At 41.0% G+C, this 21,629-nt stretch overlaps 1 protein-coding gene across 1 annotated transcript in view; it reads left to right on the plus strand.

Annotated features, from left to right (window-relative positions):
• STK40 (serine/threonine kinase 40) overlaps window positions 1-17,359 on the plus strand; it is a 33,108-nt gene extending 15,749 nt beyond the window's left edge. The window contains exons 3-11 of the mRNA XM_018576599.1: window positions 1,040-1,125; window positions 3,937-4,080; window positions 5,259-5,486; window positions 6,116-6,168; window positions 10,370-10,485; window positions 12,501-12,645; window positions 13,932-14,051; window positions 16,396-16,477; window positions 16,975-17,359. Coding sequence (XP_018432101.1) covers window positions 1,040-1,125; window positions 3,937-4,080; window positions 5,259-5,486; window positions 6,116-6,168; window positions 10,370-10,485; window positions 12,501-12,645; window positions 13,932-14,051; window positions 16,396-16,477; window positions 16,975-17,220 — 1,220 coding nt within the window. The 3' untranslated portion in view covers window positions 17,221-17,359. The remainder of the gene's footprint in view (window positions 1-1,039; window positions 1,126-3,936; window positions 4,081-5,258; window positions 5,487-6,115; window positions 6,169-10,369; window positions 10,486-12,500; window positions 12,646-13,931; window positions 14,052-16,395; window positions 16,478-16,974) is intronic.
• Window positions 17,360-21,629: the final 4,270 nt, after the last annotated feature.

Here is a 21,629-nt window from a genome sequence, read left to right on the forward strand (position 1 = left end):
TTAGGGACGGGCGGAAATACGCCAAGGTGGGAACGAGACCATTGAATACAATGGGATTTATATTTTTGAGCGTTTTGTAGAGCGTTCGTCGAGCGTAGAACGCGCTACAAAACGTTCAGGTGTGAACGAGGGCTTAAAACAAGCAGTCTTGAAGTCTTATCAGTGCAAGAACAGAAACAAAGCAGCAGCAAACTGCACAAGCTAGCAAGTCCTGCTTTCCAAAGGCATGTTCTCATATTGCAGATTTCTTATCCTTGGGCTGTAAAGGACTCCCTCTCTGAAAATGTACTCCCACACTTAGCCGTGCTGTCATATGAGTTTGCAGGAGGCTGTGCAGGGAGCCCAGGCATGATGTCATGGGGCTGCAAGTATGTCCTTTTACTGATTGCAACTGAAGAAACTTTCACCTGGGGACAGCCTCTTTAAAGTGACATTAAACTCAGGAGTTAGATCTTAAAAATACATTCCAGTACCTTAACTATTAACAAAAATGTATGTTATTTGTGTATCGCTGTAGATCCTCAAATCATCTCTGAATTCATAATGACCCTGTCCTTCCTTCTGGAGGGGGGCTACTTTTGTTCTCCATGGTCCTTGTGTGTGTTGTAAAGTAGCCACTCCTCCAAGCTCACTCCCCGTGATGGACTACAATCTCAATACAAATTAGTAAACTAAACATGATTGTAGTCCAATTTGTATTGAGATTGTAGTCCATCACAGGGAGTGAGCTTGGAGGAGTGGCTACTTTACAACACACACAGAGACCATGGGGAACAAAAGTAGTCACCCTCCAGAAGGAAGGACAGTGTTGGCACCAATTCAGAGATGATTTGAGGATCTACAGCCGAGTGATACGCAAATAAGATACATTTTTAATAGTTAAGGTACTTGAATGTATTTTGTAAGATTTTACTCCTGAGTTTAGTGTCACTTTAAGATGAAGGCTCATTTTAGACTTTGTGTTTAATTCTATTTAAAATATGTCCTTTTTGAAGGCTGTTTGCCTCTTCTAATTTTTTTGTATCTCTTCCTCCTCTAGGGCCTCGTTTAGGAAACTCTCCTGTGCCAAGTATCGTTCAGTGCTTGGCACGGAAAGATGGCACAGATGACTTCTATCAGCTTAAGGTGAGCTGGTGGAGATTGCCCATGACTACACTGTACTGTATTACTACTATTCCTCTCTTAAAGTGACTCTGTTGCTAAGATTAAAGTGCTAATAACTGAGCTCCCTGCAAAGAGGAATGTAAACTCTTACCTCTCCTCTTCCTGCACCACTGAACACAGCGAAGGGGACATGAGATTGCAGAAACCGGCACTTCTGGTAGTGTCAGACACTGCAGCAGTTGATTTCTCTGGATGAGAGCTGTCTTTTGATGCAGCAGGAGGGGTAAGAATTTTACTTTTTTTTGCAGAGAGCACTAAGGCTGGGTTCCCACCTGGGCGTTCGAAATATGCGCGTATGATGCGCGTTTTGGGCTGCGCATTTTTACTGTGATTTGAGGCCCACGAAACTCGCTTCAGACGCGCGTTTACGAGAGCTATCCGGCTGTATCCTAATGGATACGCGCGTAAATACGCCCCAAAGAAGCTCCTGTACTATTTTGTGCGTATTTCAGCGTGTCACTACGTGCTGAAATACGCCCAGGTGGGAACCATGCCCATAGCACATTATGGGATTTCGCTGTTTGAGCGTTTTACAGCGCTTCGATCAGTGCTGTAAAACGCTCAGATGTGAACCAGGGCTTTTTACAGCGCTTCGATCAGCGCTGTAAAACGCTCAGGTGTGAACCAGGCCTAAATGGCATTTTAATTTTGGCAACAGTCTCTTTTATATTTGACTCCCATTTCCTCATACAGATTATGCTACCTCAGTTTGTCACTTAGAGGTTCACTTAAAAAAAGAATTAGAATTATATTTTTATTCAATTTTTTATTACTTGACTTTTTTTTAAAACCCAGTGGCCATTGAATGTATTTTTAAAAAAGCATCTCTGATACTGGATTTGTGGTCCCAGCCTAGGCTTCACTGCCTAATAAAACCGGCCAAGGAAAAGACCTAATGGCGTAAAGGAATATTATATACATTTTTTCTTTTTTTACTTCCCATGATAGCCTTGCAGCATTTATTGATGCTATGTTTTCAACAAATTCATAGAAATCATTTTAAGGGTACACAAAAGTAATATAATCTCTAAAATGATGCACAAAACTGTAAAAAGGTGACTTGCATTACTAACGTTGAAGTGACCCTGTCACTGTGGGGTCCAAAGGATAGTTAAGTATACTTGCGTTTGTGCTGCCAGTGTCTTAAAACTGCCTTGTTGCACATCTCTGACCACATCGGATATCTGACACTTCTCCCCTGCTGCGCACTGTGGTTCCTCCCACCAGTTTCTACATCACCATTGTAGAAAAAGCAGCTCGTGTCAGAAACCACAGCACCCATTGGGGGAGCAGGAATTCAACACACATGGAATTATCGCCTGCAACAGTCACAGATCACACACATCTATTAATGTTAATGCCTCTAAACTTCAACAGTTTTACCGTTTGTGAAGTGATCAAGTGACTCCCAGTGTGTTAAACTCCCTCGACTTTTTTTGTTTTCTCCCACTCCACCCTGCATGTGTTTAAATCTATTTACAGAGACATCAGGGGGTTTCTTATGACGCTCAATGTCTCTATTGTGTGGTGCAGAATGAGATGGTAGTTCAGTCACTGCACCAGGAGGTCACCCAATCTCTGATTAATTTCCAATATACATACGACTCTACAGGCTGCTTCTATTCTGTTTTGTAGCGCATTTACATAGTCTACCACCCATGCCTTGAGGTCTTTAACCTTTTGTTGGGCCAGAAAGTATGAACGTCTAGTTTACAACTGATAATGAGATCTGCCAGCAGTATAGACAGGGTTAATTATGGTAAACATAACTCCTCAAAGCCCTCCCATAACACTACGTAAAAGAGGAAAAATAAGTGAAAAGCAAGTCAAAAGGTAAGCAGCAATTTATTGATTTTCAGGGGTTTGGAAATGTAAAAAAAAAAGGGGGGGGGGGGGGGGGGGAGAGCAGGCTGCTACAAGTGATGTGGACAGCTGTACAGCCACCCAGATCACATGTACAAAACAAGCGATGCCTCCCCTGCTATACATTTGGCCCTGCTTGCCTGCAGCAGGGTAAAATGTAGAACAAAAAATAACACCTGCCAAGCGCATGGAATATCATGTCCTGGGCATGGGATGATAGGAATAGCACACCCCTACTTTTTTTTTTTTCCTTTAAGTTATGCTATGTGAATGGGAACATGTAACAAATATAAAGTAGGTGTTATCCTAGTTTGACTGCAAAAGTGGAAATGTGCTTTAAATGCTTACATTTAAATCTGGTCCAGTAAGTGGTAATTGCACCACATCCCAATTAGTACCATAAGAAAACCATTGAAATTAATTATTGTCACTTTTCAGGTGCTAAAAAGATACATTGCACACATTACTTTATAAAAACAATCTTATTATTGCAAATGTGCATATATAACAAATAAGGAAGAGACTTTGCCGTGTCTACAGTTGGCGCTGAATGCTCAGTGATAACTGACATCCTAGTAGCCTTGATACCCCACTCATCAGCACTTTTCTTGTCTCGGTACATAGAAAAATGTATTCATTTCTCTCAAGCCCTTTAACTATCTCACTGAACCTTTGGTCTGGTAAAATTTCTAGTGGTGAAAAGGTGTAGAGATGAGTAGTTTTAATAACCAATGTATAATACATATACTGCAGACTAACTTTGTTGGCTAGTGCTGATTAGTATACAACTCCCTTTATGTTCCACACAGAGATCTGAGTCGTGCACATCATGCCATTATTCTTGTTTTGTAGCATGCTGTATATATATTTTTGCAACTCTTATCAATGTGTAATTATTTTTCGTTTCAGATCCTGAGCCTGGAGGAAAGACCTGATAAAGCAGGGGAGACACAGGAAGAGAGACAAGGCAAAATGCTGCTGCATACTGAATATTCTTTATTATCCCTTTTGCACAATCAGGATGGAGTGGTCCATCACCATGGTCTTTTCCAGGTAATGCAGAGATGTTCTCACAACTGTCCTAATTATCAGTTCCTGGCAGAGACTTTGCATAAAGAGGAACTCTGGGAAGAACCATTTGAATCTATACTGTCCTCTTACTGTAACTTCACTTTAATAAAAAAAACGGCCCTGAATGAGGTATCAGGCTTAATATTAGTTTACCTCTGAGCAACCCATTAGCTTTTTTCATTTACTTTTGCCATGGCAGGTTTAAACATGAAATGGAGATACTCACTGCTTACTAGAGGGAAGACACAAAGGGGGCGATTTATCAATCTACTTTCTGGGCGAATGCCATTCATCCAGCACTACCGGCTCTAAATGGCACTGAGGATTATAGGGATTTCTTTGATTCTCGGCTCCATCTATTTGGTGGCAGTGTTATGTGAATGGCATTCACCCAGCTATACGCTGGGTGAAAGATTTATAAATCGTCCCCCAAAGCTTTTTTTTTTTCAGCTACTATTTACATGATACCTGTGTATGAGAAAGCGCTTAGTGTTTTGTAGGGTATACACGCTTCCAGTAGTCACTTGCCCATGTCATATTTCAAAATCTGGAACCTGTACTTTCTCTGGGCAGGTCTGAATCGAAGGAAAAAAAAATAAACTCGGGTACCATTAACCAGTACATCTTGGTGCTCTTTTTCCATTTTGTGTTTTTTTCATATTTATTTGAGTACCGATAGTAATCCCATATCACAGCGAAGAAGAGTTAACCACTGGAGGATTTTGAAATGCATCCTAAAATGATATGAATATGAATCTGGAGAATCCTACCGCACTCCTTAGGGGTATGTCCCTTGCGGTGGGTACTGTAGTGACTGCTGATGGCGCTGCTTCAGATTCAAGTAGAAAAATATATCACCAGCACACCATGGTCAAATCTTCACAAAGGGATCATTTTGTGAAGATCACATTCCAAAGTTTCGGGGCCACTCAGGGTCGCGCCTGAGGAAGGGACCCTGAGTGTCCCTGAAACTTTTTTTCTTTGCCCCCTAAAAAGTATTTCCGTTTGTGATTCCTTTTATTGCAATTTATGTACCTAACTTACAGCAGTTTTATGTTCAAATGATGGCTCAAGTCAGATGTTCACCTGTTGTTGTATTGCTCTGCATAAAGTAAAACCTTCATCTGGTTGCTGTTAAGCCTTGATCTTCATATTTCTAGGACCGGACATGTGAAATTGCAGAAGATCTGGACGCCAACAAGCTAGTGAGGAAAATGCGGAAACGGATATGTCTGGTGCTGGATTGTCTTTGTGCCCATGATTTCAGTGATAAGACTGCAGACCTAATCAATTTACAGCATTATGTCATCAAAGAGAAGAGACTGGGGGAACGGGAAACAGTAGTTATCTTCTATGATGTTGTCAGAGTAGTAGAAGCCCTTCATAAGGTATGATTCATACAGGTCTTTGCTAACATACAATTTGTTGTGCTTTACAACTTTAAACGTGGAAGAGGTATCTGTTGTCCCCAGTCAGTGCCAGTTAGGATACATACTGACAACTAAAAGTGTGCAGATGTGCAAGACAATGGGAGCTCTGCATACCAGCTCTTACAGTATATTCTTATTAATGACTGAGCATTTTGTAGCATGCATAAAGTGTTACGGTAGATTGATCTATTTTTTTTGGAACAGGAAGTTTTTTAGTTGTAACTACACACTTGAATTGCACACAGTATAACTGAAAACATACCTGTCACAATTATACTATGTGCATATCTAAGGCGGGGTGTTTTCGGCATACATTACACTGTGCTCTGGTATTCCCTCCTCATGTATCACTTCCCCCTCCCTTTTAGATTGCAAGCCCTCAGGGCAGGGCCCTCCTTACCATCTTGTCTTGATTTGTATTGTGATTGTAATGTCTTCCCTATATTGTAAAGCGCTGCGCAAACTGTTGGCGCTATATAAATCCTGTATAATAATAATTTGAAAGAACTGTACAGGATGTATTGCCATGATTTTTAATAGTTGGCACTATAACACCACTGTAATAGAAACTTTTTCTATTTTTTTAGAAAAATATTGTTCACAGAGACTTGAAGCTGGGTAATATGGTGCTGAACAAGAGGTAAGAGATCAAGCACCCAAGTTAATCGTTTTCTATAGTTAAGTGTAACATGCATAATATTGAACTGTATAGATTCAGTTCTGTAATGCCTCATCCCACGTGATGTGTAAACAAATTGGACCAATACCTAGTAATGATTTGGCCTTTATTTAATAAAATGCTATGACTTTTTTTTTCTTCTAGAGTTTATAGGTTGAAAGATAATGCTAAAAATGTTATTGTCAATGTTAGGTGCCATCCAGTATAGTCTCAGGGCATGGTTTACATTCAGGGCTTAGATACTCACATGCTGGAGTTAGTGTAGTTTTCCAATTTTTGCCATGATTTGTGCTAGTTCAAGCTTTGCCGTATGAATTCTACATTCATTTTGAAAACTGTATTTGGATTACTACTATATCCAATAGTAGCGATGATAGATGATTGTTATAGCAGCTCTGTTAGAGTAGTCAGATCTTTGTAATAGGGCCCCACAGACATGTAAAGCTCTGGCATTTTGCTACCACTTTTAATGGTTTGTGTTGTGTTGGCATCTAGTGTAGTAGTGCAGGTGGAAGCACTTGTGCATGGAGATGCAGAGTTGAACCCTGAGAGAGTGTGTGTGTGTGTGTGTATATAGGAGGGTTTGTAATCTTCTACTTTTAGCGCTGGACAAATTAGGTGGCCATAATAGTTACTCGTATCCACAAGAAATGAAAGCTGGCAATTGATTGTTGACATGTATATATTGACAATGAAATCGCTTGCATCTTGAAACGGCCCTTAGCTGTTACATTTTACTAAGCTGTTCCAGAATTCTGCACAAACATGACTTTGAATTCACTTGCTTGTTCACATCATGTTAGTGGAGCTGTGTTTTTTGCACACCATCATACATTTATGGTGTGAACTGGGCACATAGAAAACAATTGTTTTGTGGTGACGTGCAGAAAAACGCAGCTCAACAGACATGGTGTGAACCAAGTCCCTAAGAGGAACATCACCTAATCCCATTAAATTAATGGACAATGTCTCTTTCCCTTTGATGGTCTCTTATCCAACAAACTTACTAGGTCCAGTAAATCCTGCATTGTCGTTTTCTCCCGTGCTGCTCTTCCACTGCATGTACTGTCCCATGGCTCCATCTTCCTTGTATGTTATCAGGAGCTGGCTGTCTCTTCTGGGTTCTTGCGGCCGACCCATGGATAATGCAGCACCAGGTCCTTCTTCCCCTGGTCCCTGTGGGGAAGTCTGCTGCCTCCTGGGATATTGGAAGCTTGTATCCCAGGGGCTGCAGGGGAAGGATACTCATCATTCTTGCCTTGGTGAGAATGGAGGCAGGGGGTTGGGTTCACCATGCAAACAAAAAATGGTATGCTTTTTTATGTTTGGGTTGATTCAATTCTTGAGTGAAGGTCCATTTTTAGGAATATTGGTTTCTTCTTACTGTACCATCATAAGTACATTTTGCTTTTGTTATGTAATTCAAGGATAAATCCTATTCAGTTTTTATTTTTTCTATAAGCATTGTTTTCCACGTGTGTTTGATTGCAAAGCAGGGAAAGAGCCATTTATGGCACTGCTGTGTGTTCCCCATAGAGTAGCGTGGGCTTATGTATAAAACTATTGGCTTAATCAGGATGATTCATCTCTAAGAGTACAGCCTGTTCTGTCTGGATAATAGTGCTCCAAATGTATGTCTATAACACAGCCATGTACATCTCCCACGCATGTGTACACAAATTGAGTTATTAAAAGTACATTTAACAAAATTAAAAGCCAACTGGCTTCAGTTACCTAGAATCCCCAAATAAAAAATAAAGTTCCTGTTTGGCTTCTACAGCTTAAACTGAGGTTATTTTAACAAGCCCTGGAATATATCCAACAGCCTAAATATTACAGCTTTAGTTATTTTGGAGGCTTTACAAAATACCAGACTAGCTTGCATCACTGTTAAAGGCAATCAGTTGGGCAAAAACTAGGAAGGTGATGGCACCCAAGTGTCATTGCCCCAGTTCCTCTGGCAAAATGGTTTTGGGGATTTTCCTCTGACCTATGCACCATTCCCAAACGGGGCATTCGCCCCCATCTTGGATCTCAAAGCTCAGAATGTCTTCATTCGAGCGCTTTAATTCTGCATGGTGCGTTCACCAGCTGTTCATCAGGCAGATTTTGTGACTTATGTGGACAGCAAAGGTGCCTACTTGAATGCCCTTACCTTTACAGATCATCAGCATTTCTTATGTTTTGCTGTGGGACCCCCACACTACCCATTCCATTCCGATCCTTTCCCTTTCAGCCTCTCATGCGCACCTCAGGTTTTTGAGGTACTGGCACTGTGTGATCCTTAGGCAACCTCATGTTGAGGGAACAGTTGTCACTGGATCTGTTGGACAACATGGCATTGACTGTCCAAATTTACAGTGGTTCAGGTGGATCCAGGAATCTTAGCTTGAACTCAAGGTTTGACCTGATTCCAGAACTATACCCAGACATTCCAGAGCAGTGGTGGGTAAACTCTGGTCCCCCAGCTGTGGTGAAACTACAAATCCCATCATGCGTCTGTCTGGGAGTCGTGGCTGTGAGAATCGTACAATGCCTCATGGGATTTGTAGTACCACAACAGCTGGAGGGATAGTTTGCCCACCCCTGCTCCAGAGTGTTTCTTCCACAGGAAAAAGTTCAGACTTTCCATCCAATCTCAGCTTTGAGGTGGTATCTTTTTGCCACACTCTCTGTTCCTCTCCTACACCACATTATTTCATAGTAGGACAAGTTAGTCAGGTGGCTCACAAATCCGGGATTGGGGAAGTCCTTCCACACCGTCCTGTCTGTGTAGTAGACTTGGTCGTTGGAGGAGTTTCGTCTCCCCATCTTGGAGCTTTGGGTAATTTGGCTGTCCCTGCAGCAATGAACCACCCAGATAGAAGATAATCTGATCTGGATTCAGTTGGCCAACATTACAATGGTGATGTACATCAACCATCAGGATGTAAACAGAAGTGTCACCAAAGCAATAGAGGTAGATGAGCTTGTTTCCTGGGCAGAACGTCATATTCCAACCTTGTCCACCATGTACATCCGAGGCATGAACTGGCAGGCAGACTTCCTGAGTTGGCAATGTTCCTCATATTCAACACCTCTGAGAGGCAAGTGTCTGAAATGGAAGCTTTCTCCTGCATGGAACCATTTCTGGTTTTACATAGGGACAAGGGGGCTTTGAGGCCCAGGACTTTCTTCTTGCCTATGGTACTTTCTGCCTTTTCATCCCACCCAGGATATCACTCTTCCATCCCTCATTTAGACTCCAGTTCATCAAAAAAACATTTTCTTGCTATTGTCTGGTTGTTCAGGCTGATAGTGTCTCAACTACTGCTTCTTTCAGACAGTCTGATTTTCCTTTTTGTCATATCCGATGGTCCCCGTAAGAGTGAACTGTCTTCTCATTCCATCATCTCAAGGTGGCTCAGACAGACCATCATCCAAGCTTATGGTCTCAAGGGTCAGCTTCCACCCTTTCCTGTCAAGGAGCTCTGTAAGTGCTTCTTGGGCTTTTCAGCATCAAGCAAGGGTTTCAGATTTGCAAGGCTGCCACCTAGTCTTCTGATCACATGTTTTCTAAGTTCTACCATGTGGACATTCGGCCTCATCTTATGCCTCCTTAGAGCATAAGGTCCTTTTAGGTTAGGCATTCCCTAAGTACAGCACAATTAGTACTTCTTGGGCCACTTAACATTTGCTATGTTGGCTCACTCCATAGCCGGACTGCTTTTGAATGTCTCATAGGTAAAAGACTTGCTGTGTCCCTCAATAGACAAAGAACATCTTTTTTTTTTTGTGGAGCCAATTGAGGGACATACATGGGTTCCACCCCTCTGTGGTTTTGATCATGCTCTTGATACAGCTATACTCTGTAACGCAGAAAATCACTTGTGTAAAAATTGTCCCCTTTTAAAAGTTCTTCCTGCATATTTTTACCTCCACAAAATAAGCTGATGCCTGAGGTCTGCATGAACTTTATACATGCCTCTCTATAGGAGTAAACCAAACATCCGGCCTAGCCAATCATTCATGTTAATGTGATTGGATAGGCCGGATGTTAATTCAGCAGGAATATTACATTTACAGAAACCTGTACCGAGTAGAATATGTAGGCTGCATTGCTGACCTGTTGGGTTTTCATCAATCATTGTTCATCTCTGTTTTCAATTTGATCTATTTCCAGGACTCATAGAATAACTATCACTAATTTCTGCCTTGGGAAACACTTGGTGAGTGAAGATGACCTGTTAAAAGATCAGAGAGGAAGTCCAGCATACATCAGTCCTGATGTACTTAGCGGTAAGAAACATTTTACAAGCACCCCCTGTGCTCTTTCCTATGTTCATAGTGCTGTCCGCACTATTTTTTGACTGGCATGAAAAATTAGATTTCTAATCTGAATTCTGATACAGTTGTTACATATATTTACTACTTTAAAATACAACCCCAATTCCCAAAAGGTTGGGATTTAATGTTCGAGTTTAGTGTTGCTTTAATGCAGTGCTGCCTGAGGGCCCAAAGATTATGGACATCCAATATTGCATTTCGGCCTTGTCCCTTGAGCACAGAGATTCTCAGAATCTTTTGGCCTTGTCCCTTGAGCACAGAGATTCTCTGAATCTTTTGGCCTTGTCCCTTGAGCACAGAGATTCTCTGAATCTTTTGGCCTTGTCCCTTGAGCACAGAGATTCTCTGAATCTTTCCGCCTTGTCCCTTGCGCACAGAGATTCTCGGAATCTTTCCGCCTTGTCCCTTGCGCACAGAGATTCTCGGAATCTTTCCGCCTTGTCCCTTGAGCACAGAGATTCTCGGAATCTTTCCGCCTTGTCCCTTGAGCACAGAGATTCTCTGAATCTTTTGGCCTTGTCCCTTGAGCACAGAGATTCTCGGAATCTTTTGGCCTTGTCCCTTGAGCACAGAGATTCTCGGAATCTTTTGGCCTTGTCCCTTGCGCACAGAGATTCTCGGAATCTTTTGATATTATGTACTGTAGATGATGATATATTTAAAGTCTTTGCAATTTTCTGTTGAACATTATTCTGAAATTGACAATTTTCACAGATTGGTGAACCTCTACCCATCTTTACTTCTCAGACTCTGACCCAGTCATGTTACCGATCTGTTGCCAAACAACCTAATTAGTTGCAAAATGTATTCCCAGCTCTTCCTTGGTAGTACAACTTACTTTGCCAGCTTTTTGTTGCCCTGTTCCAACTTTTTTGAGATGTGTTGCTGCCATCAATTTCAAAATGACAGTACCTTATTTTTTTTCTTAAAATGGTACACTTTCTCAGTTTAAACATTTGATATGTTTGCTAGGGTGAATAAAATATAGGTTTCTGATATTTGCAAATCATTGCATTCTGTTTTTATGTAGATTTTTACACAGCGTCCAAACTTTTTTGGAATTGGAGTTGTAATATTGTGGTGGTTTTTTCTGTTTGTTTTTTTGTTTTGTGTGTTTTTTTTTTTTTTGCATGCCCATGTACTTCATGCTACTTGGTTATAATTTGTTATCAGACCGCACTCTGCTTTACAATGAAAGTAGGATGGAGGAAGGAAGTAGTGTTTTATGACATTGGCCCAGAAGGAGAGAGGTGGGATGTCACATAAAATATGCATTTCTACTTTTCTCCTGTTCTAGATTTTCCACACAATGACTGTGATAGTTGGCACTTTAAGTTGGTTTAACCGGCTTAAATAATTTAAAGTGTAGTTTGCCAGAGTTTGGGTCACACAATGCAGGGGAACAAAATCTGAAAAATGCTCATGTGTGGGAGTGCATTACATACAGGCAAATGGCTCCTGCATGTGAAGTCCCTGAAATTTCAACGACTATTTATCCCAGGAGGCTTTTGCAGCAATCTAATCATGCCAGTGTACATGTCCATTGTAAGTGGGACTTTAAACAATACTGCCCATGCAATTCCTTGTGACAATCAGTAAACCAAAGTTTTACTGCACAGGACTGCCACAGTACACAGCTCTTGGTTTCACCAGACAACAGCTTTAATGTGTATGAAAGCAGGATTGCTTTGGAAGGGCAACCAAGTTGAAGGAACGTAGGTCATATTGACAATGGATGTGAGGCAGCAACGTATAATCCAGTCCGCCGTCTGACAGGTGAAGTCGGGACAGTTACAGCACTGTGATTTATGCTTTCTTACAGAAGTTCATCAGGAGAGTCCCATCTTTTTTATTTTTACCTAGGACTTTTAATTTGTTTGGGGTGTGATATTTGTTGGCTTTTATTCTAATTGTCTGCTTTCGTTTCTGGACTAGAATTAATAACTGTCCTTTCTGTTGACTCAAAGGTCGGCCTTACCGAGGAAAGCCAAGCGACATGTGGGCTCTGGGCGTAGTCCTATTCACCATGTTGTATGGTCAGTTTCCCTTCTATGACAGCATACCTCAAGAACTGTTTCGCAAAATTAAGGCAGCAGAATACTCTATCCCAGAGTGAGTTGGATTTTACTAATGGAGAATTGCATTTACGTGTATAACTGAAGCTAGCAACAGTTGGATATTGTTTCACATTTACTGTCCAGATCAATCAGAATGTAACAAATAACATGTTGTATGAAGGCATTGTTTTAAAGCATCTCTGTCGAATTTCTAATGTGTTAAGAAGTGCATTGGTGCATGTTTGTGGCTCAGCTGCTGAAATATTTGTAATACATGGGGTTGGCACTATACCCCTAAATTGTCAAATCTTTGAGCCCACAACAGAGTAAACAAACTTCTTGGGCTGTTCTGTATGTAGGCAGACCCTTAGATGTAACATCCAGGTCATAATATTTTTTTTTTTTAGTAGATGGAGAGCTGGCATTTCTGTAAATTTGTCAAGTCTGTTGCAGTGCTCTTACGCTGCTGCTTCCTGGTGTTGGAGCAGTATCGTCACCCATTTGTCATATACCAATGCTACGATTGGCTGCTAGGCCCAAGCGCTTTATCATGAGAGGTCAAGTGCTCCCCCATTCCAGATAGCACTGGGTGTTTTGTAGTGGCAGCATTTGAAGGAGTGGAGGGGTGGAAGCACTGTGGTGGTAAGTATTGGGTTATTAGGTAGGCTTTACATAGACCATGTCACTTTGTCCTGAAAAGGCAAGGTGACAGTGTCCTTTGTTTTATCATCTGAAAATTGTAACTTTCAGGCCCTTTTAATGAGCTACTATCTGTGCTTAGGTTCCTTTGTTTGTCTACCTGATGTAGCTCTTCGCAGGGGGTCCAACTCTCATTGTGTATTTTTCTATTTGGTTTTATATTCTAGAAATCGAATGCCCTAAACTCCCAGGTAGAGGAACAGAGTTTGGAACTGTGATAGAGAGGTCTCTGTTTAAATTTTCAACACGTATAAGTAGAAAGGGGCTGACTCAGCCCAGTGGTCTCCACCTATAACTAAAATATCACTTTGTTGGAATGGTCCTTTGTCAATTCTCCTTTTTATATAGTATGTTCAAATAACAAGTAGGGATTTGTTTAGGAAGAGAAAAATAGTGTTGATGAGGAACCATAGTATGTGAAGTCTTATTCATAGTTGTTCATTCATAGTGCTGAAAAAAAAGCCGATTCACAATTGATGCTAGTGTTTATAAAATCATTGCAAACTATTCATTGATAGGTCATGGCTGACTTTTTTTTTTGTACTGGCTAGGTCATCCTTTTTATAGCTTTTGATGTACCAGGAGTCTGGACTACCTATAACATGACTAACAATTCTTTACTTTTCTTCTCTTCAAATACAGGGATGGCAGAGTATCAGAGAACACAGTTTGTCTAATAAGAAAGCTGTTGGTTTTGGACCCTCAGCAGCGCCTGACTGCATCTGAAGTTCTGGAGTCTCTTGGAGGAATCATATCTTCATGGTAGATTGCTATTCAAATAAATACATAGTCACACATTTTTAGATGGAAACCGAATTGGCTAGGACTCTGGTTTATGAGACTTTTTACACTTGAATGGTGCCCAATATTTAAAAAAAAGCTTACGATCTAAGGATATTCCGATGTGATATTTATTTTTGGTTTTACTGAAACCATTTTAACTAGCGGCATTAGACCCTGAACCCATAAGATAATCCCCAGGATAGATGTACTACCGCAACGTAACCTGGCTTGGTGAGTCACTGACTGGGAACAAACATGCAGCCAGTGACGTGTCAGCACACCTGCAGTGTAGCTGTTCCAGGTCAGTGGCTTTGCCAAGTATTAAAGAAAGGATCAGAATGACAGACCTTGAGCCAAACTTTTATGCCTCATTAAAAGCCGTGAATATACTTCGTAAGGACTGACACACGTGCTGCCAGCTTCAGCAGATGGTAAAATGCTTTTACAATGAGTCGTATACAATACTGATCCCAGTGCGTATGTTAAATAATAAAACTCGTGTGTGGAAAAAAAATTCAGATTTTGGAACTATTGGCAATAAGTATTTGCACCTTCAGGGGTACTTGGGACAAGTTAATTCGGGTGTTGCATATTATAATATATAATAACCTACCAAAAACCAATGTTGGTAGGTTAAAGATATACAGGATCCACAAATTCAGTATTTTGTTTAAAAAGCATAATTGGCCCCCTTTAAATTTGGTGTGACAGTAAATTGCGAAATATGCTAAGCAAAAACAGTCAATTCCAACTAAAAGTGCCATAGCCACCACAAAGTGGTTAAATGATGTATCAATTAAAAGAGAACTATGGGGTAACCTTTTTATACCATAGTTCTCTTTAAGGTCATGGGAGGACCTATACTAACCTCCTCCTGTGACCCAAAATTCACTATAGCACACTACATACCGAGAGCACTGTGTTCGGGACGGAGCCTGACATTACTGTCGAGATCCACCCAGCTGCTGATTGACAGCGGGCTCTACCTATCTAGAGGCAGAGCCAGCTGTGCCCGCCCCCTCTCCCATCCGTTCCTCCAGTCAGTATTGGAGGATTGGGGGGGAATCCCCGGGGTGACTGTCACGGCTCTCTGCAGGGTGATCAGAAAGTGAGCAAGTGACGGTATGTGTTCGCTCACTTCCTGATCAATCGAGCCGACCTTTGACAGCTTCAATGTCACACTTCAGCTCTGACTATGAGGTAAGTGTAAATGACTCACCTCATAGTTCTCCTTAGGTCTTGTTCACACCTAGGCGTATTGCAAATGCGTGCCTGTCGGGCGTTTTTTTTACAGCGATTCCGAAGGCTACTTGGCTGTATCCCAATGGAAACGCGCAACAAAACGGCCCAAAGTAGTACCTGTACCTTTTCAGGCGTGGGCCGTTTTGTAGCGCGTTAGGGACGGGTGGAAATACGCCAAGGTGGGAACGAAACCATTGAATACAATGGGATTTATATTTTTGAGTGTTTTGTAGAGCGTTCGTCGAGTGTAGAACCCGCTACAAAACGTTCAGGTGTGAACGAGGACTTAAAGTAGCAGTATCAGTGTGTATGTACAGTGTATATATATAAATACATCTTATGGTCCATCATATTCCACAAATAAAAGTTTAATCCAGCATGGATATTGTATGCAACTCGGAACAATATTTAAACTCTGCAGTGTTTAAGGGTCATGTGGATTTCATAGCAACGTGGCATGGCATATCAATGATGTCATGTTATGAACTGGCACAGAAGCCCGATTTAAATTTTTTATTCGGGGGTTAAAAGACACGAATTTAACAGTAACATTCATTATAGCGATGGTTGTATAACATTTTTGAATTTGATGATCAATAATGAACAATTCATAACAATTACATTTAATCTGCAAAGAAACAGCAAGTCCCCAACCTGGATATGTTCTAAATAGTTTGCCGATGGGGCAGTATCTGAGCTTGTGTGACTACACAGAACCAATCTGGAGAAGCACATTTGGAGATGGGACCCGCCTTGCAGGCTGGCTAGGTACAGGAGTTGACTCTGCCAATCAGCAGGCAGACTCAGGACTCGCGTGGATGGTCATTTTTGGGCCCTGTATGTGGCTAAAGCACTCCTCCTATGTTTGACTCTAAATGGAACTGCTCAATGTTTAAATATTGCTGTGCGTTGCATACAAAATCCATGCCTGATAGAACTATTCTTTGCGAAATATGATCTTGCAAGGTTGCTTTCCTAATCCAGGTAATTTTTTATGTCAGTTCTGCTCTCGTAATAACCTCTTTCAGAGCATATCTTTAATTTGTAAGTATCTAAATATCTGAGTATTCCCTGTCTGTAGGCAATCCATGTCTTCGTTAAGTGGCCCGCTGCAGGTTGTTCCTGACATTGATCATGTGACAAGCCCAGAGAACTTGCAGGAGGTAAGGACTGTTGTTGGTAAAATTGCATTCTATGTTTAAAGTGACCTTGTCAGCTTAGACATATCCAGATAAATGTTCTCTTGAGAGAAAGATGGGTTATACTACGGTATGTCCGTGTCATAGACATTCAACACTTCCAGGTCTCCCGGTTTCCATCCTCCAACCCCTATGTCTCTGCTGTGTCCTGTAGTGTGAGAATGGAACCACAGTGCATGACAAGCATGCCAGCATCTGTAAGTCTTGGGAAGTGTTGAATAATGAACACCCTTATGGAGGATACATTGCTGAATGAGGGAGGGATGGTAGCAGACACACAAACAGCTGGAGAGGTGGTATAGTAGCTCTTTTCATGCAGGAAACATGATCTAGATATTTTTTTAAGTTGAAAGGGTCGCCTTAATTTCTTAAAATCCAGTTTAAGTTCTATACTGTAGTTTGGTTTAAGATGCAGAATACATGTTGTCTTTTTCTCTACCTTACTTTTTTTTCCCCTCTAGACTAAAGTGACAGAAGAATCATCTCAATATGAGTTTGAAAACTACATGCGGCAGCAGCTTCTTTTGGCAGAGGAGAAAAACACAATCCACGAAGCTAAGAACTTCCCTCAGAAACGTCACTTTGGCAATTTCCCACCCATTAGAAGATTGGGATATGATGCTCAGCCAGTGAGCCCTTTGGACGCTGCAATTTTGGTCCAGCGATACCTTCCTCCCTCACACCTGACTCTTCCCAGTTCTCACTAACTCCATTAACCCCTAGATGCTTCATTGTCTCTTGAAAACATCAGGTGGAGAATCCCCGTCAGCTGTGAAAGGTTTACATGGTGCTAGACTTCTACTTTGCCTCGCTCACCTTTTTATTTCCCTTTTACTATGATCCTGTATAAAAATATTGCACATAAGTCCTGACGCCCCCGTTGCCCCCTTCCAGTTATCCTATAGCAATACACTTCTAGCACAATGAATACAAGCTAATGTAGCATTTATTTTCAAGCAGGGTGTAAATTTCAGATGCCATTAGCTGCAGACAATGCAAGCAAGGCACGGCAGCATTAACATTTGTTTTTATTTTTTGTAATTCCCTTTCTGATACAATCTTATTCTTTAGCTCTCAGCTTTTTTTTTTAAATATATACATATATATAGATCTATACATAGACATTAAATCTACCTCTCTTTTGTAGCAAGTTCCACAGAGTGGAAACATACAGCATTTAGAAGGAGTCTGCTGTGGAACAGATTTGTCAAAAAAGAGCAGTACACAGTAACAAATAATGGCAAATCAGATCTTTCACTGCAATGGCTAAAGTGCAGAAATCTGATTTGGTTGTTAGTTGTTAGTGCACATCATTGCTGTTTGCACCATATTATTGAATAAAGGCCATAGTGTGCATTTTTCTGTTTTATAAAGTACTGCTGATGTTACGTCTTTGATTTGTGTGTTTCAATTAGACGGATTGCACTGTTTGTCATTATATTTGTTTTTCCGGGGACTGGCTAGATCTAAACCCTAGGCAATTTGCAACATCGGAATTAAGAGCCATATATGAAAGTAAACCTGTCCCACAGGCACATGGAGGCTGCCATTTTTAAACTCTTGAAAATGGTTGCTGTCATGCTCATCTTTTTAATAGCTTAAGTAACTGACCACAAGTTCTGGCTTTGCTTTTACTTTTCTACTCTGAATTACTGCTATGAGGGGGTGGTGTTGTAACAGCTTTCTTCTTGTTTTGTTTTTTTTTAGTTTTGATAGTGTGCGGTTGAATTGGAACCTCTGCTGGAGCTTCACTGCTATTTATCAGTCAGAACCCATATTGGGTTTTTACCAATACTCAGTGAGTTTCCTCTAATTCCTCACTCCACCATCCAATACGTGTAAATAAAGCTAATAACCTACAGATAATGAATTACAGGATGCATTTTGCATACCAGAAGAAAAGTAAAATGTAATTCTATCTAGCTTGAAATATTCAATTCAGAGATCTGATACAGTATATGAATATAATGTGAAATACATTTTCTTTAATATTCCTAGCTGCTCAAAATGCAGTTTCCTTATGAAAGTTTTTCTGTGGCACCAATACCATATAAAAGGAAACTGTTCCAGAACACCTACAACAAAGCAATGTACGTGCTTGTCACACCTGCGCAAAGGGGGTCTTAGAAAACCACTTTTGGCTGTGTGTGGTATATAACTGGCTAGTACTTACAAATACGGCATGCTTGTTTTATATAGGGCTGCTAGACTTAAAATTGCCATACATAACAGATTCATACACATGTAAACTTTCCTAATTGGTTTTAGCACAGTAAAGCTTTTTTAAAACAAAGTATTCATATGTCTCATTCCATGGTGTAAAGGGTAAGTTTCTTTTAGGTTTGAGGCAATTCACTCCTTTTTAAAGCTAGAGGACACTCCCTCTTCCTCCCTTAGCACAGTATCTGGCCTCTGCTCCCATAAACCAAAAAGCTTCACCAAATTGTTCTTATCCTTTGATTTTATTCACCAAGATTGGAAACATCTGGACAAGTAATTAAGCGTTTTATGGCACTCCAATACTTTCGCAGACATTTTGATTGTCTACTCCACCTGTAGTCACCCCGTTGGTGTCCTGCCTCAGTAGGACTCTTGACTACCCTTGTAGCACATGCTCCTTCCTTTTAGGGCCTTTTACAGATGGAAACATTGAAATCAATTTATTGGTCCATATATAATTTGGTGGCTCTGCTCTCCAACTCATGCTGGATTTGGTATTCTTATTTCTTAAACCAGGGGTAGGCAACTTTGGCTCTCCAGATGTGCTGAAAGATGTGCATGAAATCATGCTTCTGCCTCGGAGTCATGCCTGTGGCTTGCGATGCCTTATGGGATTTGTAGTTTCAGCACAGCTGGAGAGCCAAGGTTGCCTACCCCTGACATTGGTTGGCTGGGCAATATCCCTCAGTAGAGGCTTGGCAGTCAGCTTATAGACTACTGACCAGATGATTGTTGCACCTGTGTGACACAGCGCTGGTTACTTTCCCCTTTTATTAAATTTCTAAAATACAAAGGGAGCAGTAAGAGTACTAATTTACCTCTGGTATGAAAAGGTAAGGTGTAAGGGGAGACGGCTAAATGGCATTTTGGGGAAGCTCACATTGTGGATGCTTTGTTGCAAGATATTGTTTCCAGAGTCCTGCTTTGTCCTCAGTTTTGTGCTGTGTCCCTCCTACATGTCGTCCATACTGTACAGATCTCATTTTATTTTTGCTGACTCAACTGGGAGGTTTCAAGGTTTTTAAAACCTAAAGGAGGCTTTGGCCAATATTGCATATTGAGGCTTTTAACTCCATCTGCCCTCCATAGTTTTGGATGCAATCTATACAGTCAATTGTTGCCTCCATTCATCATTAAAAATTCTTGGCATCCATCAATGTAAGAGATGCATATATACACATTCCTATTTTCTCAGGCCATCAGCCATACCTTTGCTTTGCAGTGGATAATAAACACTTTCAGTTTGTGGCACTTCCCTTTGGTCTTCCTTTAACCCTGAGAGTCTTCACAAAGGTTCTCAGTCCTGGTCCTTTTTTTTTTGCCTTCTGCTATGTGAATGGGAACATGTAACAGATAGAAAATAGGTGTTCTAGCAAAATTTTCCGTTTTGAGTGAGCATTAGTGGGTTAAAATTGCTTGCTCCATTTAAGATCAGTTAAGAGCCCCAAAGGCAAGATTTCCAAGTAGCAGATTCTCTGCCTCTCCCTTAGGGCTATAGTTAAGGATGTTCTACCATTAAAATACTAGATAAGCTGATATGTGGGGGAGGACAGTCTCCTCTGAACATAGATAAGCATGCATAATCAGTACTACTGCATGTCATTGTCTGTTTAAAAAAAAAAGGAATACGCATTTGATACTTGTCTGTATGTTGAATATTTCCTGCTTCAGAAGTCTCACTGTTGTGAAAGTACAGACAACCACTAGAGGGCAACCATGATGTTTTCCTTGATTCCCTGTCCTAAAGTGGGACTTAACTGCACGGTACATGATTATTATTTGAATGTGATGGTTTTTTTGTAGTACTTACAGGTTTAACCTTTTTGGAAATTGTAGGATGCTTAGGGGAGGCCAATTTAGGATAGTTTATTTTATGCAAAGATCATTTAAAGGTCAATATTAAAATGTGAATCAATCACTGTTTTTAAAAGATGTACCAGAAAGATTCACCTGCGTTCACATGGTTGGTGAATGCCACATTGACTGCTTTTATAAATATCAATCTTTTTCAGAAAAAGTTTCCTGGTTCATCAATATTTACAACTGCTCTGTAAATAGAAAACAATCTTTTTGTGATGGGCCTGCAAACAAAATTAAATGTAGCTTTATGCAGCAAGCTTGGCATATGAACTTTACTGAGCCTTTAAATCCCAATTGAACAGGGCAGCAACACATTCAGTTGTTAAAGAAAACACACACACACTTTTTTGGTAGAGTGACGCTGGCCATACACTTTACAACTGTCTTGCGAGGGTTGTAAAGTAATTGGAAAAACTTACGATCTGCCCATCATGGACAGGCAGATCGTACTTGTGATCATTGCAAGCCCTCCCCGCTGACTGCAATGCTGAACGGGCAGTGTGCACACCGGCCCGTTCGGCAGTTGTCGAACAAGCACACCACTAACGTACAATTCTCGGCGGGCTTTCCAGCCTGCTTGTTCGCCGGAAGACATGCGATCGCACAGTAGAAACGGTCGCACGCCATCCACACACTTTGCGATTATCGTGGGATTTCCCGCGATTATCCTATGATAATCGTACAGTGTATGGGCACCTTTTTAGGGAGGGTTATAACCCCTATCAGATTTTTTTTTTGCCATCTGTGTCCCATTGGGGAGATTTTTATTAATTTCCTGTTTTGATATTCGAAATAGGAAGCGAGGGAAATCCCTGGTAGTCAACAGGGTCACCAAAATAGTGTCCCCATTGGAAGATGTCATATTTATGCTTGCCCTTGTGAAAACCCAAAATGTGTGTTGTTTTTTTCCTTTCAGTGATTCAGGGCCTGTTCACATGACGTCCGTTTTCTGTGCTGACCTGATCCGTACGCTCCTGCACTAAAACTGCATCCCAATGTATCCCTATATGTTTTATGGGCTACGGTTCTCACGTGC

This window comes from Nanorana parkeri, unplaced genomic scaffold, assembly GCF_000935625.1.
Source record: "Nanorana parkeri isolate BGI_ZX_2015 unplaced genomic scaffold, ASM93562v1 scaffold70, whole genome shotgun sequence".
Taxonomy (NCBI): Eukaryota; Metazoa; Chordata; class Amphibia; order Anura; family Dicroglossidae; genus Nanorana; species Nanorana parkeri.